The sequence below is a fragment of the Heteronotia binoei genome, chromosome 12 (assembly GCF_032191835.1).
Source record: "Heteronotia binoei isolate CCM8104 ecotype False Entrance Well chromosome 12, APGP_CSIRO_Hbin_v1, whole genome shotgun sequence".
Taxonomy (NCBI): Eukaryota; Metazoa; Chordata; class Lepidosauria; order Squamata; family Gekkonidae; genus Heteronotia; species Heteronotia binoei.
This window is the reverse complement of record NC_083234.1, coordinates 54,463,763-54,484,659: the sequence shown is the minus strand read 5'-3', so window position 1 is coordinate 54,484,659 and position 20,897 is coordinate 54,463,763. Positions and strand designations below refer to the sequence as shown.

The 20,897-nt window shown below is 43.1% G+C and overlaps 1 protein-coding gene across 3 annotated transcripts in view; it reads right to left on the bottom strand.

The window, feature by feature from the left end:
- The window catches only part of ABCA2 (ATP binding cassette subfamily A member 2), an 86,550-nt gene that overhangs the window by 23,859 nt on the left and 41,794 nt on the right, over positions 1-20,897 (bottom strand). For all 3 annotated transcript variants that reach the window (XM_060251758.1, XM_060251759.1, XM_060251760.1), the window contains 16 exons: positions 20,552-20,680; positions 19,730-19,897; positions 19,431-19,527; positions 18,118-18,291; positions 17,307-17,409; positions 15,589-15,703; positions 11,042-11,232; positions 9,854-10,004; positions 8,445-8,649; positions 7,436-7,600; positions 5,708-5,888; positions 4,609-4,821; positions 3,082-3,278; positions 2,736-2,918; positions 1,633-1,817; positions 376-496 (listed from right to left, as the gene is read on the bottom strand). In XM_060251758.1, coding sequence (XP_060107741.1) covers positions 376-496; positions 1,633-1,817; positions 2,736-2,918; positions 3,082-3,278; positions 4,609-4,821; positions 5,708-5,888; positions 7,436-7,600; positions 8,445-8,649; positions 9,854-10,004; positions 11,042-11,232; positions 15,589-15,703; positions 17,307-17,409; positions 18,118-18,291; positions 19,431-19,527; positions 19,730-19,897; positions 20,552-20,680 — 2,578 coding nt within the window. The remainder of the gene's footprint in view (positions 1-375; positions 497-1,632; positions 1,818-2,735; positions 2,919-3,081; positions 3,279-4,608; positions 4,822-5,707; positions 5,889-7,435; positions 7,601-8,444; positions 8,650-9,853; positions 10,005-11,041; positions 11,233-15,588; positions 15,704-17,306; positions 17,410-18,117; positions 18,292-19,430; positions 19,528-19,729; positions 19,898-20,551; positions 20,681-20,897) is intronic.

Sequence of the window (20,897 nt, the reverse complement as noted above, 5' to 3'; positions counted from 1 at the left end):
CTGAATTAGACCCTCGGTCCATCAAAGTCAGTATTGTCTACTCAGACTGGCAGCAGCTCTCCAGGGTCTCAAGCTGAGGTTTTTCACACTTATTTGCCTTTTTAGTTGGAGATGCCAGGGATAAAACCCGGGACCTTCTGCTTACCAAGCAGATGCTCTACCACTGAGCCACCATCCCTCAATCATCTGCATCTCCACTTAGACTTCTAGTAGCAGGTACTGGGTAAAGATTTTCTCTGTCTGAGACCCTGAAGAACCACTGCCAAATTATGTTAAACTGGATGAACCACTATCTCATTCAGTATAATGCAACTTCATACCCCCATCATTAGCAAGCTCTTATGACAGTGAAACAAGCACTCAGGTCTTCCTTACCCACATCACTGTTCTCCAGTGATTGATCTTCCTCTGAGACCTTAAGGAAGACTTCCTCCAGAGTGGTGTCCATCAGCCCAAAACTGGTCAGGTCCAGGTCATCCAAGCTATGCTCCAAGTGCTACAAACAGAAAGCCAGAGGAAGGAAAATAATCTCCAGAGCTTCTGGCTAAGCTTAGTTTAGAACTTACATGCTTTTTTTCTGCCACCATCATGATATTTTAGAACAGCTGAAAATTTCTCTCAAGCATATCATTCATACACCAAACATAAACAGGAAAATCACAGAGACAAATGCACTTGTGAATACCGTACAATTATGCGACTCATAACTGAAAGCACACCAAAGTCAGAGATTGTGGAACCCTTCTATTTGCATTGCTTTGTTGGTGAAGGAGTGGTGGTGATGAGGATCATAAACCAGTAGCAAATTACTGTTTTAAAAAGATGTTTAGCTGTTAATCAGGATGTGAGTTTTTCTCTCTAAGAACTTTTTAAAAAAATATTCTAATATAAAAGTTGCAAATTTTGGTGAACAGTAAAAGAACTACAAAATATTGCCTTTTTTAGAAAGTGTGACATGCTTTTTATAAAACTTTTATTCACTTAAAATGCACAGAATGAAGTTTTTATGTCTGCATCAGAAAATGATAAATCCTGTATACTGCAGACATATATTGTTGGGATGCAACTAACTTGAAACTTGATATCAAAACTTTGATATCTAAATATGCTACTAATCCTGCTATAAGATTGTTTCTGGTCAAAACAATTGCCTTAATACAAAATTTTACTTTCTGCTTTGAACTTTTATTTTTTCCAACCTCTCAAATGGTAAAAATAAGGATAAATGTACTATAATAGCAAAGGGTGTAGCAGTTTGCGGCTCTCTCCCAAGTATTGGTTATACTCTTAAAGCTAAGATTTTATTAATACGACAAAACAGCAAAATTCTATATGCTAAATTATAAACAATGTGTTTAATGTTCTAATAGGAGTAAGATGAATTTAGGTTTGATAAGGAAAGAAATATTGCACATATTGCAAGTTTTCCCAGATTTTCTGTTCCTCCCTCCCCCTGCAAAAAAACATCCCCCCCGCCAACACACAGCTTCACCATTTCTGGAAATGTTAAATCTATCCAAGCCTTTGAACCGAAAATATGCTGCTAATTCAAAATAATCAGCCCCTAATTCCTTTCTGTGCCTCTCCTCCATTGTGCTCCCTAAAAGGATGTGCCCATGAAATGCTTGGTACCTGAAAGAGTCTCTCAAAACAGCCCTTCTTGACAGCATCGCTGGGTAGAATGTAGGACAGCTCAGTGTTGGTGTCAGAGATGAGCAGGCAGGAAGCCACATATTTCTTGATGAATTGTGTGACGCGTACTTCAGAGCAGGGGCTAATGGAAGAGTGAGACAGCGGGCTATGGGTCTGTCCAGAATCTAAACAAAAGGGAAAGAGAGAAACGGCCATTAAAAAACCAGCCTGTACCTTGCAACGGAGACTGGGCTACAAAGGCAGAGAAAGAGAAGATGTAAGGAAGGAATTAAATGTACTAAACACAAAAAGTCAAATTGGAAGGAATACAAGGTTGCAGAGCAGGAAAAGGGTAACTAAAATGTTGACAGAGTTGGAGCACCTTCCCAATGCAGAAATACGTTTGGGATATTTAGTTTTACAAATAAAGAACATATGAAGCTGCCTTATACTGAATCAGACCTTTGGTCCATCAAAGTCAGTATTGTCTTCTCAGACTGGCAGCGGCTCTCCAGGGTCTCAAGCTGAGGTTTTTTACACCTATTTGCCTGGACCCTTTTTTTGGAGACGCCGGGGATTGAACCTGGGACCTTCTGCTTCCCAAGCAGATGCTCTACCACTGAGCCACAGTCCCTCCCCAGGAACTTAAGGCTGCCTCATTCCAAGAGAGACTAATGGGCCATTTAGCTTAGCATTTTTCTACTGAGTCTTGGCAGTGAAAGGTCTGATCTGCTGTTAGACATCCTTTTTAGCTGAGTACAGTGAGGACTGAACCTGAGACTCCCACATGCAAAGACTGACAATTCTGCCCTTCCCTATGACTAACAAGGGAAAAGGTAGGCATTCATAAAATTATTTGTGGGGGCAGATGATTTTCACCCTGTCTCCAGAGCCCTGAAACATTTAGCTAATTTGCAGTAGTTCAGGCTGGTCACAATGCAAAAGGCAGTTTTTGAAGGCGGTGGAGTTAGATTGCTCAGAACCACAACCAGGGCCCATCACTGTCAGCAGCCCCTTCCTGTGACAAAGCCTAGAGGGAGAGAAGCTGGGGCTGCCCACTGGTGACTCATTCCAAGACTGGAAAAGAGATCAGGAGCACAAACCTGCACTGGTTCGGGAGTCAGACTGCTTCTTGACCACAGTGAGTTTGTATCCATCGCCATAAGTGCTCTTCAGGAAGAGGGGCGAGCCACAGCACTTCAGCTTCCCATGTGAGATAATAGCAATGCGATCACCAAGGAGGTCAGCCTCATCCATGTGGTGTGTAGAGAGCAGGATGGTCCTCCCTGTGTAAGAAGAGAGCTAGATAACTCTGATGAAAGCGAGATAATTCACACAAACCAGCAAACCATATAGTGCAGGAGAATACATAATGCCCCAGGTTTTGCACCAGTCTCTATCTGTAGAATCCTGGGAGGGAACATGGATTTAATCCTCTAGGCTGTGCACCTTGTTTGTATTTGAGGATGAGATCCCAGATTGCTCTCCTTGCATAAGGGTCCACACCAGCTGTGGGTTCATCCAGGATGACTGCCCGCGATCCCCCGACAAAGGCGATGGCCACTGACAGCTTCCGCTTCATCCCACCTGAAAGCGTCTGCACCAGTGAGTGGCACTTGTGGGTCAGCTCCAGGTCCTCAATCATCCTAGAGGAGAAGGAAGAGGATGGGGATAGTTTGGGCTAGCACCAGGAATTGCTTACTTTAGAACTGTGATCTCTGAATTTAAACGTTACGTATATTTTCAAGATGACTTACGATATAAATTTAAAAACAGCAAATGGTAACAACACTTTTAAAATCCTTTTTTCAGGGACAAGTAGTTTGTGCTGTCTATTTAGCAGGCTAATTTATTAATTCCCAAACAAAGGAAAGCCCAATTTAATGTTCTATCCTCTGTATTTTTGGAAGGAAGGTACCATGGTGTACCATACCATGCTCATATATGCCCTTGTGCAAGTGTGGAAGTTGAAACTTTTGGGCTTTTTTATGCTTTAGTGCACTTTTTTATTGCAATGTTAGATATGATTTCATTACTCTTATCCTCCAAAAACAAACAAACAAACAACGAACAAATAGGCAAATCAAAGGAATCCTGAACTTCCCTTCTTTTCTCAGAACGTGAGCTCTGGGTGGCAGCTAGAGTTGCTAGATTTTGTGAGGCTGCTAGAATCTATAAGAGTTCTGCATTAAATTAATGAATCTATCTGCTATTTTTAATATGTAATTTTTTAAATGTAAGCAATGCTGATGCTGCATCTATTTTTGGGCTGGTCTTTGACCGTAATAAATAATTCATTCACTCACTCACTCTAAAAACACCAGTTATAATAAATGAAACTGACAAAAAAAAACTCATCCAACAAAAAAAAATCACTCTAGCAGTTTACTCAGAAGGGGAAAACTAAAACATAAAAACAGGGTTGCCAGAAACTGCAGTAGATAAAAAATGTAAAATCCATATACAGATTGAAAAATATAAAAACAAAAGAAAAATCTTAGACAGAAATGTTTTAACCACCACCTAAAATTCAACAGCCTTGGTTTGCAAGAAGACTACAAGAAGGCTAGCTGTAGTGAGGGCATTTACTACAAAGAAGGCCCCATTTCCAGTTGCCACCTACCTTTTTTCCGTAGGCAAACGCATACAGAGCAGGGCCTCCAAAGATCAGAGATGCTGAGGAGTTTCATGCTGCATCTAGGGATCTGGAATCCAATTTGAGCCCCTGGTGCGGGGGGCTGAGGGGGGGGTGCACAGCACACAAACCAAGACCACATTTCCACCCCCAGCCGTCTCTTGGTTCTCTCCTCTTTTCCAATCCTGAGTAAGACTCTTCATGGGGCTCCCAAGATGGTCACACTGTTCTGACTTTCCAAGTAGCTCTGTGCTGACATGGAAACGCTTGCACCCATCCCCCCAAGGATGCCCCCCCCCAAAATAATTTCAACCACAGGAAAAAAAGAGAAAGGTGCCTACTTATCCATCTCTTTGCGTATCTCCTCTTCTGCCATGCCCTTCAGCTGCGAGTAGAACCACAGGTGCTCCTCCACAGTCAGCTTGTCAAACAGGACATTGTGTTGGGGGCACATGCCCAGGTTCTTCCGGATCTCATCCATTTCAGTCCGGATGTCATGGCCGTAAATGGTAGCAGAGCCAGAGGTTGGTGGAAAAAGCCCTGTAAGGATGGACCTGAAGAGGAGGAAAACAAGTGGGGATGACATCAAGGGTGCAGGGAGGCCATCGAGGAGTGCCTCTCCTGCTGCCTACAAGGATGTAAGAAATGAGGCTTCTGATCTCCATGCAGAAATGAGGGGCTGACACATCCAAATATGATCAGGACACACAGTCTGTCATGGATTCCTACATTTTTTTAAATTGAAATTTCTGTAGTCAGTTTGTAACAGTGGAGTATTTGACTGTAAGCGGACAGCTTCATTGTAATGCTGAACACAATCCTACAATACTAACTGGTTTGAAACCAGTTAATACTTTCAGTGATTTACCTTTCTTCCACCCCTTCCATAGAGAGCTAAGAAGTGCCTTGAGAGAGTTCTGAACATTTTTCAACAGATAACCCCCACAGTCATGTCACAGAAGTACAGTTCCTAGAGTTTGTTGAATGGTGGTCATAACAGCTCTACAAATGTGAAACTGGCTTAATATTTGTAGTGTAAATCTACCTTTTGGAAACTGAAGAAACATTCCCAGAAAGTGGAAAGATGTTTTCTATATACCCTTCTACACCCATCCTGTTGATGGCATGTCTGAATACTTTCCCCCAATATTCAGGGAACCACTGTCAGTTTCCAAAACTTAGCAAGACATGGTCCCTATACTCATATTCTCACATTAAAGGATAAGCTTTCCCAGAAAATATGGAAGCTTTAATATTCAAGCTGCTAGTTATGGTTTTTGCCTGCCTGTATATCTAAGACCAATGAAAAAGTACTGCTAGTGGGCCTGTCCCCCCCTTCCCCCTGGTGGTAACTGGCCTGGTCAACAACTGTTGAAAGAGAACATGATCCCAGGCTCCTTGACATTTGGTGCTTCTATGCCCTACAATTGTGCTACTCACATGGTTGTGGTCTTGCCAGCTCCGTTGTGACCCAGAAATGACACCACCTGGTTCTCATACAGATTTAGGCTCAACTTATTCAGCGCCAATTTTTTGTCTGTCTTGTAAATTTTGGTCAGTTTGTCCACACAAACCACCAGTGGAAGGTGGGTTGGCTCCTCCTCAATACCACGAGTCTCCTCTGTAAACAGAAGAAATTGAAGTATACAGGTTATTATTAGCTGTAACAGAGTAGGTAACAGTATACAAAAACCTCTCTAATACATGCAATGCAGTCGTAAAATCCTATGACGCTAAGTTCCATGGTTACACTGTCTGAAGCTTCTCTTTATTCTGAACTCACTATAGTGAGATGCAATGCAGGTTTATAAAATTATAAACAGTGCAAAGGGAATGCATAGAGCAAAACAATTCACCTTCTCTTATAATATTAAGAATGTGATGATGATCCACAGAAAAATTCCAGAGAGTCATCACATAATACCTTTCTAATAAAATGAATCACATTCTGACAAAATAACATGATTCTGAGTTCCCAATAACTCAAGCTTAAATTTCAGTACAGAAAATAAAGAGGAGGGGATATTGAAAGTGAAAAGTAATTTCAATGTATGATGAATAAACCCCTGGTCTGTACTCCGAGGAGTCTTAAAATGGAATTAAGGATGTATTGCAAACTTAACTAGATTCTACAGTGCTGGGTGCAAAACAGATTTCAAAGCACACTAAAGACTACAGGGATAGAGAATCAAAACAAATGAATGGCCACTCTCAGAGAACAGAAAAGCCAGCAGCGCGTCAGATCTGTCTCCAGTGGTAACTGGAAGAACTGGGTCTCACAGTTAGGGCACAGAACAGAGGAAAACATTTGGCAACCTTTACATTAACAAAGCTGAAGATTAGTTTTAGGCAATACCTCTGCCTAGTAGAACTACAGAATTTTTTTCATTGCTTAAATGTTAGTTTAAATGTTAGTTTCACCTGTCTCTTTGGATATCCAGCAACTGGTGTTTTAAAAAAATTATTTAATGGCTGGTCGTTTTTAGATTTTCTTACATTTGCTGTAGTTTTTTTTAGTTTTTATTTTTAGACAGTGATAATGTAAGCTTCCTGAGTTTCATTTATGATTTAAAATACACCAGAATATGCATTTCCCTAAGCAAAGAAAGATACCTGGCAATGGATTCAGGCCATGGGGAAAAGAAAGAATGGTCCACCTATCACCCAGTGTCAACATTTAGACACCAGCTGAAAACCTTTTCTTTTGCAGAGGCATACTATTGATTATGCAGCATTCTAAATTTTGCTGTGGGCTTTGAAACTGATGCATGCTTTGATGCAGCTAACTGCTTTCAGTTTATTTTATTTATCCAGGTATTGGCTGAAGTGGTTCTATGTAATCGTTGCTTGACCCTACATTATTGATAACATTCGTCCTGTTAACTATGTTTGTTATACTCCAGTTAAAATACTGGGATATATTTTTTTCTTTTATTGCATGCTGCTTCAGGCATCTGGGGGTGGAGACGTGGAGATAGAGAAGCAGCTAACAAAGGCCTCAAGTTAAATAATTCATCACAGAATATATACTTAGCTCATGGAATTCACTGCCACAAGGTGTAGCGATGGCCATATACTAGACAAATTAATAGACAAGGATGGATACCTCAGTGGCTAAGCAGAACCTCCATGATCAGAGGCAGAGTACCTTACACTGCCACCTCTTACCCAGCCTCCTGTTCTCCATGGCACAAGCTTGATCTTCTTCCATGACACTCAAACGGGTGGTACGTGACCAGGGCCAAGTCCACTCCCAGGTCTCAGTGCGCCCATTCCCCAGCCAGTAGGATTTCTGGAACGGGAAGTACCAAGGTCGGGGAAGGCCGTACATTCCTGAGGAACAAGAACTGGTGTGAAATCTGAGCTGGAGTAGCTTCACAGCTGAGAGAATGAGGTGTGATCCAGAAGATTCCCCCATTCAAACTTCACCTCTGCCAAAAATATACTATGTGGTTTTAAGCACGTGTCTACCTCTTTCATCAACATCTTGGAACATGGGCCTAACACTACTGGCCTACCATATTGAGATTTTATAAAGATTACAACATGTTAGTGTGCAAAACACTTCAAACTTTGATTTTAAAAAAATCAAGAGACAGCTGGATGATGTGCAAGTACTGTACATCAAGAAACAGCAACAATGCAACCAGGGTTGTCAGTCTTCATGAGTGCTCTTGCTTTTGTTACTTTGGCCCTGAGAAGCCACATCCTATATCTGATGTTCTGGATAGGATTTGGATATAAATATCTACTTGCCTTGCGACCTCAGACTGTGGATTAGCCAGGCAGGTGAATCTGGGGGAAATGAGTCTGCCTCTTCCTTTCAAACATCAGAGCCGCAACAAGTGGCTAACACAGCTATTGCAAGCAAGAACAAGCTAGCCCACATTCATAGACATTTGACAAGACATCCGAATCAAGAACCACAGAAATTCTTTCTTAGCTATCTATCTCCATTTGTATTCTGCTGCCTTCACAGTGTGGTGAAGATTTCTCCACTTTTCCATCATATCATATTAACCCTATGAAATTGGTTTGGCTGACAGTAGGTTGGCCAAACCTGCAAACCCACATGCCACTGCTCCTGGGTGTACAACCTTGGAACAACAGTATACTCCTAAGCAAAGATAGACAGCTCTGCAAGACTAGCACACTCACACCTTCATCCCATACCTACCTGGATGTACAGCCTCGATGTACCAAGTCAGTATCCCGTAGACCACAGCATCAATAATTAACATCATCATTGATAGGAGAAGGTTGAAGTCATCCCCCTCCACAGGCGACTGGCTGAAGGTGTGCCACTGAATGCCCACGCCTGCCACCTCGTACAAGGCAAAGTACTTGGAGCCCAGCCCAAAGGCTGTGGTGGACATGAGGGACTGGGAAAAAGAGGGCCACAGAAAGTCAGGTGGTGTCATCTCAACCACAATGTACAGAATTGGTTCTCCCTTCTCCAGACTATATATGAACAGCACAAATTCTATATCAAGAAGAAATTAATTTTGCAAAATTAGACACGTGCTTGCAGAAGTTGCACAACTACAGATGCTCCTGAAAAGAAGCAAAGAACTATCCAGGGTGCTGAACACCCCCCCCCCAATATTGTCCTGGTTAGCAGATACAGTTAAGCTCACCTCTCTGGCTTTTTGTTTGTTTATGTTTAATTTGAGATTTTGAGATTTTACCACCGATCATGGCATTCACATTTTCAGCAGCTTCATCACAGAGTTTACAAAACTGGCTCAGGAATCAGACTTTCTGCATTTGACACCAAATTCTGTGCTCACAAGTCACATTATTTATACTGCCCTGATAGATGGTCACCACTTCACTGAGACACAGGTAGGTAAGCAAGGAACAAAACATCCAGCCTTCACTGCCTTCCACAAAAGAACAACTGTGGCTCATTGGGAATGCAAACACTTTGCACAAAGAACACCCCTGTTTCAGTTCCTGGCCCCTTAAAGGATCTCATGTGGCAGGCGCTGGAACATTTCTCAGTCCAAGATCCTGCAGAAGTGCTTTTTAGTTTCAGGCACTAAGTGAAATTGTGGTTTTCTTGGGGTTCTAAGGTGTAGTTTTGTCATGCACATTGATGGTTCTCGTTTTAAAGTTTGGATGGGTCTGATCACACTTCACTGTTGAATTTTATCTTGGTTTTCAACTTCTGCGATCTTGGATAATTCAAAAGCTTTTTTTCACACAGCAGCCATCATAGTTATAAATGTTGTTTATTGCCAGTTCTATTGGTTTTAGTGATTGTGAATTCACTGGATTCGGGGGATGGGGGTGCAATACACCATCTTGAGAACCTCTTGACTGAGGGAATGATTTAAACAAATGAATGAATAATGGAACCAGTTCCCTTCTCCCTCAGTTGCTTGCTAGCAAGTTTTATTACCACAGATCACATCACTTATCATCACACAGCCATCTTTGGACTTTAAGCTGGCAATAAAGAGAAGGCAAGTGATGTCATCTGGAGGCCAGATTGGCACAGAGGTTCCTGCTGACTCCTTGCTGCTAAAGAGCCTCAGAAAAACAAATAATCAAAAGGAAGGAGAAAGGCTCCCATTTACTCACAGCAATGCACTTCTCAAAGGCCGTGATCTTGTCATGGGCCACTTCCTCCCGGATAGCAACATACATGTAAGGGACATAGCTGAGGAAGTAGATGATGCCTCCACAGGCAGAAGCCAGCTTGGCTTTGGAATACAGCACAGACACCAGGAAACTTAAATAAAGCAAAAATAATACAAACCCACATTCTTGAGTCAAGAGGAAAAACAAGTACAACCCCTTCTCAATTTATTCTGTGGGCTAGGACTCCAAGACCTTCCCCAACAGCCCCCTTCCCCCCACAATTTACATACAAAGTCAGGGGCAATGCAAGCTATTTCTGAAATGGCATGTTCTTCCTCTTCTAGGTTAAGGACATGCCCATTCTGGGTGTCTTGCCAGAGGGTCCTTTAAATTCTAGGGCTGTTGGCACTGTCCTGAAGTGCACTCACTGTTGGCACTGTCCCAAAGTGCACTCTTTCGAAGGTAGGCTTCTGAGCCACAAACTAGGGCTTGGAGACCCCAGATTCCAGGCCAAGGAAATGCAGAGGTATGGGTGAAGTATTCAAATTAAGCAAATATTAGTCAGATTTACAGGACAAAGCAACTCAGGGACTCAGGCTATTTCCCCCTGAAGTGGTAAACTTATCTCTGGGTTATGTTTTGTCAATCTGCACTGCAGGTGAGGGCTTGGAACCCAATTCAAAAGAAAATCCCTTCACACAGGGTGGTGGTGAACTAGAATAGGGCTTGCCAAATGCAGGGGATTGTATTAAGAATTCAGTGTTGTGAGCCCCAGCCTACATCTCAAGGAGATTCAATAAAAACATAGGCTGGCTACTCCTATGAGGACTAAGAGAAAGAGAAAGCTGTGAACTCCATTCAGTCCTCACTGCTGGCACAGACAAGGTGGTCCTCGGCAAGCCACCCTCCACAGTTCAGTGGGGTTTTTTTGTATTTTCACAAAATCATCTTATTATTTGATTGTGTACATTGCTGGAGATATAGAAGGATGTTTGTCCAAAGTACAGGAGAGTAATGTTTTTGATTAAAATTAATACCGCTCCTATTCACAGTATGGTGATATCACCACATTACAGAGATTGTTCAGAAAGTGCTTGGAATGCACAAGATGCATTCTGATTGTGCTACTCTCCCATTCCCTTGCCTCCATTCTGTGGCTGCCTATGCAGTCGTTCCCACCCAACTCACCAGAACATGATGGTGGCCACTGCATAGATGGCAAGGAAGAGCCAAATGATGAAGACGTCACTGTGCATCAGGACCTTTCCATACTTAAGGATGGCAGTGAGCGCTGTGACTGAGATAGAGAGCTGGACAAAACCCGTGATGAACCAAGCTACCCAGTGCACAGCATTGTTGAGGCCCATCATTTTCATCACCTGCCAGGAGAGACACGTACAGAGTAAGCCCATCCACCCCACAGCTATAACAGCAAGACTAAATATAGCAAGACTAAATTAGCTTACAGGATTTTTATTTCATTTGGAAAATGTATATGCCATCACAGAAGATATAAAACCAGCCAATCTGAAGATGGGATAAAGCTCGATTAAAAGCCTGGGCAAACAAGAATGCTTTGACCTACATGGCCACAAATCAGGTGCTGGGCAAGCCCTGAGGGCATGTGAGAGACAGCACTGCCACTAAGGAAGCCTAGCTGCCACTCACCCACATGGGAGGGAGCACAGACAGCAGGATTTGAAACATAGATCTTAACAATATGAGGAGGTGACTCTTCAAATGCCCTTGAGATTTACTGAAGGGGAGGGACGGTGGTTCAGTGGTAGAGCATCTGCTTGATAAGCAGAAGGTCCCAGGTTTGATCCCTGGCATCTCCAACTAAAAAGGGTCCAGGCAAATAGGTGTGAAAAACCTCAGCTTGAGACCCTGGAGAGCCACTGCCAGTCTGAGTAGACAATACTGACTTTGATGGATTCAGTATATGGCAGCTTCATATGCCCTGGTCACATGAACACACGAAGCTGCCTTCTTTTGAGTCTGATTGTTGCTCTATCATGATCAGTACTGTGTAATGTGACTGACAGTGGCTTTCTAGTGTCTCAGGTTAGGGGTCTTTCACATCATCTATCTGATCCTTTTAACTGGGTGTTGGGAATTGAACCTGAGACCCTCTGCATGCAAGCCAAAAGCTACACTGCTGAGTCACAGTTCCAAGCTGATCAGGGCTTTAAAACATAAATTATGAATTGTGCCCAGATTGTTCCATAGATGACCAAAACCGTGCACACAAAGTGCTCTGAAAATCTCTAAGTATATTCCTTCTCCTCCTTCAAGGCAACTGTCACATTCTGAGTCAGGCAGAGGCAAAACGTGTGGGTTGGAGCATTTTGTTCACAACTCAGCATTGCTTCACCATCCCCAGGGAAGTGCTGCCTATATCTAGGCTATTAAATAGCCATTTGTTGTATTGATCCACCAGCATTCATGGCCTGCTATCCCCATTCCCCTTTCCCTGCTCTAAGCCAATTCTTCTCCCAATGTTTGCCAGTTAACTAGAGACCAAATGTCATTGTCTCATGTGGGGCTGAGGTTGCATCCTTCCTAAAAATAGATTTCCTTTGCAAAAAGAAAAAAAATACAACCCAAGCAGATGAGCCTTTCTGCCACCTGCACACAACTCACCTGGTTGGATTCCAGGGCCAGAGACAGACAATATATTTTTTAAAACAGCTAAAAGTGCTTTGAGAAGGGATTTGCTTCTCAAGGTGCACAGTAGGAGTTTGCATTATGAAATGTTCAAACCAAAGACATACTGGAAATTGCTAGTTCAAGTGGTTACAGTGATGGCAAACACAGAGTTTTCAGTGGAAAGGCTAAAAAAGAAATACTGTCAGTCACTAGCACAAGAGTAGGAAAATGAAATGAATGCCAACAGGTTTATGTGTGAGGTTGCTGTGTTGTTCAATGCTGGTGCCTGGAGCTATTTTCCCGATAGGAATCAGTGGAAGAAGGTACAGCAACACTCAGTGGAACCTACTTTAGGTGTCTAATAAGCCAAACCCTTTGTCCCAATTCACTTAAACCTTTGGGGGGTGGGATTATTTAGATTAGACTATATTCTGTGCAGTGTTCCCTCTAAGCTGAGTTAGTGTGAGCTACTCACAATTTTTAAACCTCCGGCTCACACATTTTTGTCTTAGCTCAGGAAAAATGGCCCCAACGCAAACTGATTTATGCAGAGTGATGCAGAGTGGTAAAGCTGCAGTACTGCAGTCCTAAACTCTGCTCACAACTCGAGTTCGATCCTGGCGGAAGCTGGATTCAGGTAGCAGGCCAAGGTTGACTCAGCCTTCCATCCTTCCAAGGTCGGTAAAATGAGTACCCAGCTTGCTGGGGGGAAAGTGTAGTTGACTGGGGAAGGCAATGGCAAATCACCCTGTAAAAGGTCTGCCGTGAAAACATTGTGATGCAACGTCACCCCCAGAGTCAAAAACAACTGGTGCTTGCACAGGGGACTACCTTTACCTTTACTTTGCACAACTTTAATACCAGTAGCTCACACAGTAGAGTGTCTGTTCACAAGACTCCACAGCTTAGAGGGAGCATTGTTTCTGTGCAAATTTGGTGTCATTATCTTTATAAACAGCTGCCCCAGGCCCTCCAACTGATTCCTCCCAAAGTAAAGATCCCCAAAGCACCATAACCTGAAATACCACATAGATTGAACCCCAAACAGGCAATGCCCTCCACGAACATAAGGAATTAATGGGGGGGGGGGGGGGGTCTTTCCTGAACACAAAAATATGACAAATTTTTCATGGCACACACCCTTAAAGCATAGAACATTGGCATTATCAAATTAAGCATTAGGAATGCAGGGAGGTATCTAGCAGGATAATTTTTTGTACATATTTCCACATTGTCCTCTCAGTTCATACTGTAATTCTTCTCTGTATAAGATCCATGAATTGTATTATAGTTTCAAGCCTCTGCTGACCAGGCTAGATAATACTGAGCTAGCTGTACTAACAGGCAGAGTCGATATAAGGCAGCTTTGCATAAATACTTTGAATCAGGTCCAGAAACTAACTGGCCATCAGCACAGATGAATCTAGATGGGAGAAACATGCCTCTAGGCAACTGGCTCCTATGAGCAATCTGGAAGGCTGCATTCTAAAGCAGCTACAGTTTCAGAATATGTTTCAAAGACAATCGCAAGCACAACTGTATGGAATCTTTTCCATTGATGTAACCTACTAGAACCACTTATAATTTAATTCTTACGGAGGTTGTTTGCAAGCTAAACACTCTACAGGAATACCCAGTGTTGTATTCAGAAGTCTTCCCCCGATATAGTTTTATGTGCAGCTCATCTTATAGTCTTTGCATAGATCAGCACTGGGAGGAAGCCCTCTTGGCAGCTGGCATGCTCTGTCAACTCCCCTCCTTCTCTTGGCCAAGAAAGGCACATACCCAGAGATTTACAGCCAACACTGCCTGGCTCAATGCCCCCGCTAGTTCATCATGCTCTCATTAAGTGGCAGCCTGGGGAGCCAAAAGGAGTGTGGGCGGTGCCAACGTCAAGGAACAGAAACAGAGAGGAGGCTGGCAGGAAAGGAAAGCCCTTGCCAGGAATACCAGCAGACCATGGATTCTTTGCAGGACAGTGAAGTCATTTCACAAGGGATCAGAGAGGAACAACACAGTTAGACTGTTAAAGAGACAGAATGATTTTGGTAAAAGAATGATGTAAAACAGGAGGGCAGAGGCATGACTACTGATGACCAGAGGAGGCAGAAATTGCAATTGATGAAGCCTACTGCAGGGGGGAAAAACAATTAAGGACACTGATTTACCAAGGACAGGTATAAAAGAACAACTGCATAGGGTCATCTACAGAAGTAGAGTGTACCCCCAACACTGGATGCCTTTTCAAAGATGGCACAGAGGTTGTGAAACTCCCTCCCTAAGCATGCCTGTCCCATCGAAATGCTTTTGTTTCTCCTCTGCTTTAAGGACAAAAAATGCCACTTAGGGACCAATTCTGAATGGGTCTACATACAAGTAAGCCCCATTCTGTTTAACAGGAAGGTGTTCCTAGGTCTGCATAGTAAGTCCTTTAACACACAAATCATCCTTGGGTTTTTTGTGACTGTATTATCAACTTTGTAGGGTGGCGATAGCATTTATACAACGTATGATTATCAGCTTTATGGTATTTAGTGTTATTGGAGATCTAACCTCTTAAGCCCTGCTCTCTGTGCATCTGCCTTCAGAAGTGAGGTAAGTAGTGAGCAGAGACAGGGCATCTTCTATGGTGGCACCTCAACTTTGGAACATCCTGCCCCCTTGAGGCTCACCTGGGTCCTACTTTACTTTCTTTTAGGTGCCAGACTAACACACATCTTCTACGTAGGCTTTTAATTTACGGGGTGTATCTTATCAGCTTGGGTGGGTTTTTTTTTAAATATACCATGCTTTTTAATTGTAAGCTGCCCTAACCAGAACTTTGAAGAGCTGATATTGAAATATTCTCAATAATTAAAAACAGACCCATCTGGATCAAAAAGGTGACTAGGAATATTGTTTGCCTTGCCACACCCTATCTCCCTTCCCACCCCCTCAATTCCTGCAAGCATCTCCAGACAACACACAAAAGGATTTTTCCCTAAATAAGGGTTACTCAGAAAGCAAGACATTATTCTCAGGCCTTTGGAAAAGAACGGAATCCATCAACCCCCTTTTCCCACCACAGACCCAGGCAGTGGTTCTACCTCTTTCAAGCGGTGCTCCTTCTCTGCCACAATGTGCTGGATCATCATTGCCACTGAATAAACCCAAGAAATTACCATGCAGAGGGGCATCATGTGCTCAATGACAAACAGGAAGCTGAGGAGAGAAAGAAGTATACTACTACTAACAGCAATGGAAACACTCCTTTGAATTCACTGCTACATAAAGCGCTCTAGTGAGGAGTTGCAGCTCACCATAGTCCATAGATAAACAAAGCTGGCTATACAATGCAACAATGGGAGGTACTGGTTTTGAGAAAAGGGGATTTGGGAAAGGAGCAGCAGCTTTGTTTGGTGTATGAGAGCCAGTTTGGTGCAGTGGTTAAGCACGTGGACTCTTATCTGGGAGAACCAGGTTTGATTTCCCACTCCTCCATGTGCAATTGCTGGAGTGACCTTGCCAGAAGCTGTTCTGGAGACAGCAGTCTCTGTCAGTGTCTGTTGTGGGGAGGGGAAGGGAAGGGAAAGGAGATTGTAAGCCACTCAGACTTCTTTGGGTAGTGAGGGGTGAGGTATAAATCTAATCTCATCTTCATCACCCTGCAATACCACCCCTCCTTGCTACTACCTCCTCTTTTACTTTTTCTGGGTCACCCTCCCCCAGGAGCCAGAGCAGCAGATGACCCTTCTCTCCTTGATCTCCCAGGAATCTCTAAACACAAGGCAAAGCATGAGCTAAAAATGGAGCCTCCCAAACTCTCAGGATACTCCTCTTGTGTTAATTTGGGAAGCTGTATTTTGAGCACAGGTGGCTTTCCCTGCTGTGTTTTAGACACCTTTGGGAAGCAAGGATAAAACAGGCCTTGGCTGCTCCAGATGCAAGGCAGCATGGGGCCAGCAGAGGTAAGGGATGGTGGCAAGCAGGGCTTTTTTTGTAGCAGGAACTCCTTTGCATATTAAGCCACACCTCCCTGATGTAGCCAATCCTCCAAGAATTTACAGGGCTCTTAGAAAAGGGCCTACTGTGAGTTCCAGGAGGACTGGCTACATCAGGGGTGTGTGGTCTAATATGCAAGAGTTCCTGCTACAAAAAAAGCCCAGTTGGCAAGGTGCAGTAGTCTCAGATGTAGGCAGCATTTACTATTTACTACTACTATTTGGGTGTTCAAAGGTTTCCTACATACTACATAACTGCCTGGAGGAAAGATGCGTATCTAAAATCGGCAGTGCCTACCGCCACTTAATTTTTCTTTATTTTATTTTATTTAATATATATCCTGTCCTCCCCGCCGAGGCAGGCTCAGGGCAGCTTTGTTACTGGATTTATTACCAAGGTATGCCATCTGAACCAGGGATTTCCCGGATTACAGCTCACTCTCTTAGCCACTGTGGCGTATTGGGATTGAGAAGACCTATGTTTGAATCCCCACACTACCAGGGAAGCTTACTGAGTGACCTTGGGCTGATCACATACTCAGTTTCACTGAGTTGTAGAGAGGATAAGATGGAGGAACAGAGCATAATGTCAACCACTTTGGGTCCCCACAGGAGATAAAAGGTAGTTAAAATGAAGTAAATAAATTAGCCCCTTCTACCACCCTCAGCTGCTGTTGCAGGGTATACTAGCTTTTTCCCTAAGTTCTGGGGATAGAGGTTGAAAAATGAGAAAAAGTCAGAGTTGCAGGCTTTGGAGCAAAAGGTTCTCCTAGAGTCCAAAGAAGTCCTTTGTCCTGGAACTTCTCACGCACAGAAGTACTCACTCATCCCGGGTGTAGCATGGATACGGAAACATCTGCACATAGTTGCCAGGTTCCACCACATCATGTCCTACGAAGGTGTTGATGATGGCTCGCTCCATCATATCTTTTTGGGGGTTGGGGTGAAGAGATATATATAGAGAGAGAGGGGAATAAATATAAAAACTGTTACTATTATGCTCATTGTATCTGCCACAGTTATTAAACAATTCATTCTTAAACAGCTGTAGAGGTCTCAAAGTAGGGACTAATAGCAGGACTCAGGTGCCTTCTTCTCATTTGCCAGAGAATAGAATTGGCAGCCAGCATCCTGGCTGCACTTCAGCACCATCACTGCAGATGGCCGTAGTGTATTATTGCAGCAATGACTAGCTGACTCAAGGAACCAACAGGATACCCCCTGATTCTATATAGCTTCCGACTTTGAACAGACTTCCCAGTCATTGCCCAAGTGCATTCCATCACTGTATTTGTCCTCTGAGGCTATGATCCCACAGCACTATAAATAACCCATAAATCATGCATACAAATTAGATTTTTTCTGATCTCCACTGTAGTGATTATGTATTATGAAGAGTCATGCTGCTCTTCACCTTTACTGTAAACGAACTTGCCTTCTCAGCAGGCCAAGTGTGGAACTTGGGGTCAGTAAGTGCAAATCTACAGTACTTTTAAGAAAGCTACACTTGAGAGAATGAAAACATTGAACAATGTACAGGAATGAGAAAAATATAACCTAGCACCAGTTTCCACTTGTGGGGTCAGAGAAGGAGTCTGCTGGTGGCTGACAACAGAGAGGCCAGTATATGCTCACCCTGGATCCACACAAATCCATAGAGGAAGTAGAAGCGGCCCCCAGTGTTTGGGCCTGGCCGCCAATACGCCCGGCGGATCTCATTGGTCTTCTCTGTAAAGCTGGAATTTTGCCGGATCTTGTACATGACGTGGGGAGGGAGGGTACCATCTTTGTTGGTTTGGAAGATCACACCTTTGTTGGGGTGCAGGTTGGAAAAGAAAAGAATACATAATGAGGGCCACAAAAATTTTTTTAAATGAAATAGTAGGTTGAGCTATGCACACAACACATATGTGGACCAGAACAGCATTCTAAAAATATCCTTATGGCTGCAAAATGTTCTTTAGATTATATCAGCAATGGATGGTGTAATGGGGCAGTGTGCACATCAGAAACTTGCAGAACAGAATGGGATAAAGGGCACGCAAATCTCAGCTGCCGTCTTTAAGAAGCTTTATATCCTAGTAGTGGATACCAAGATATGCTTGAAAGCTACAAGCAATTTCTAGAGAAATATCAGAGCGATATCCCTGCAGAAGGTATAAAACATCTTCAACTAGCTTTGCAATTTCTAGAGAAATATCAGAGCAATATCCCTGCAGAAGGTATAAAACATCTTCAACTAGCTTTGCAATTTCTAGAGAAATATCAGAGCGATATCCCTGCAGAAGGTATAAAACATCTTCAACTAGCTTTGCAATTTCTAGAGAAATATCAGAGCGATATCCCTGCAGAAGGTATAAAACATCTTCAACTAGCTTTCTGATTTTATTTTGGGCCGGGGGTGGGGGGGGGGAGGATTTACTGCCATAAATTATTGGGCTACTTTGCAATATACTGTGATACTTGTATTCGTACAGATTTTTAGTGTTGAGTTTACTGCTGAGCGGTATTATTGATCATTTTCTTGACAATTCCAAAAAGACAGACCATGGCCAGGCAACTGTAAAACTACCCTTAGCACAGAAAAGGCAGAATAAAAATATATTAAATACTATGCAAAGCAGATAGTTTCAGAGGATAGCTTAGCCATGTTGGTGTGCAGAACAGCTACATTCCAGAGCAGCAGCACCTTAAGAGACAAACCAGATTTTGGCGGTATAAATCAAAGCTCCCTCGGTCTCTATGATTCTTGAATGCTTACACACCCCAAAAATCTTGTTGGTGTCTATTGGACTCTAATCTAGCTATGTCTGGTGTAATGGTTACACATAGGCCTGGACATAAGGTATGGAATGGCAGGTTAGGAGAGGATGACTCTGTTCCTCCTTAACTGAACAAGCCAGAAAGTGACTGCGGGAAGGGAAAAGACCACCAAACAGGAACCTTACTGGCAAACACTGTGACGTTGTCTTGATAGGCTTGGTTCAGTGTGTAGTTGACAATACTCTCCTCATCTGGGAAACCCTTGAAAATATCCACGCTGACCTAGAAGCAGGGACAGAGATTATGTTAATGTTTACCTCACAATGCATGGGAATCATTTCTCTCATCTCAGGTGATTTTTTCTCTATAATAAGGAGAACCTATTTTTCCTTGCAACAGCCCAAAGCACCTTTCTGCATTGGAGCCAGCCACCAACACTACACTTGGGATAGGGGCAAGCAAAGTCAAACAAAGGAGCATCCACCTTGGACATGAACTGGATCCAGCCACAAGCAGCATTATCAATGGTGTCCAGCTGTTGCACAAGAGCACTGGTGTTGGGCAATGAGAAGTTGCTGTCCAGGAAGCTTTGGAGCAGGTCACTGTCTGAAACATTCAGGATTTCAGGATGTTTGTTGAGATCTGCAGCAACCTGTGTGCAACAAAAAAATGGCAAGATAGGGTGGTGATGGCCAGTGTTTCTCTTTCTGTCTGTCTGACTGTCTCTTGCACACATCCAGCTGTCCTCCTGGATCAGACCAAAAACCCCTTTAGTACAGCATCCTATTTCTCTGGTTGCCAGACACTCTGAGAGGCCTACCTATAATCAGGTCATGAAAGGCAAAACCTCCCCTTGTTGTCTCCCAGCAATTGGCAATCAGAAATATATTCCTCTGAACATGGAGGTGCCAGTTAACTCTCATGGATAACAGCCACTATAGACTTTGATTAATTTGTTTAATCTCCTTTTAAAGCCACCCAAAATAGAACTTGTGGTAACTTGCAGGCCTGCCTGTAGCCACATCTCTGCAATGTATTTCAGGCATATAAACACTTTTCAGATACTATTTAGAGAGAAGTTGCAACCCATAGTGGAAGCAGAGGGACTCACTGTTTCCTGTAATGTGCAAGAGAACTGAAATTCTGTATCAGAGCTGAATCATGCGACTTCTGAACTGTTTTGCACTCTAGTTTAGGATACAAATTCCCAGCACCTAGTGGTTATAGCTATGGGAATAGTTCACTTCCTGCCTGTTCCAACATTTCCCAGGGAGGGAGGCGCACTTCAAGATAGCTGCCACTGTACCTGTTGCAACCAGCGTATCCGCTGCTGGAGTCTGCCCTCTTCAAGGAAGCTGCGGATCTCTGCCGAGATGTTCAGCCAGACCAGGGCATAGCGAGTCACATTGCCAACAAAGGCAAAGGTCTCATTTGCCTGCAGCAAGCAAAAAGTAAAACACACTCAGTAAAATAAGAAGGGGACACTGTGGTGGTGTTTATAAACCACTCACAAATTAATTCCACTAACAGGTTAAAGAAGTAGAGCACATTTTTAATTCTGAATTCAAAACCTCCTTGAGGGATCAAACAAAAAGGTCTATGTAGTGCTTGATTTCCCCAATCTTCATGTCCTGTTTGTGAATCAGCCAGAT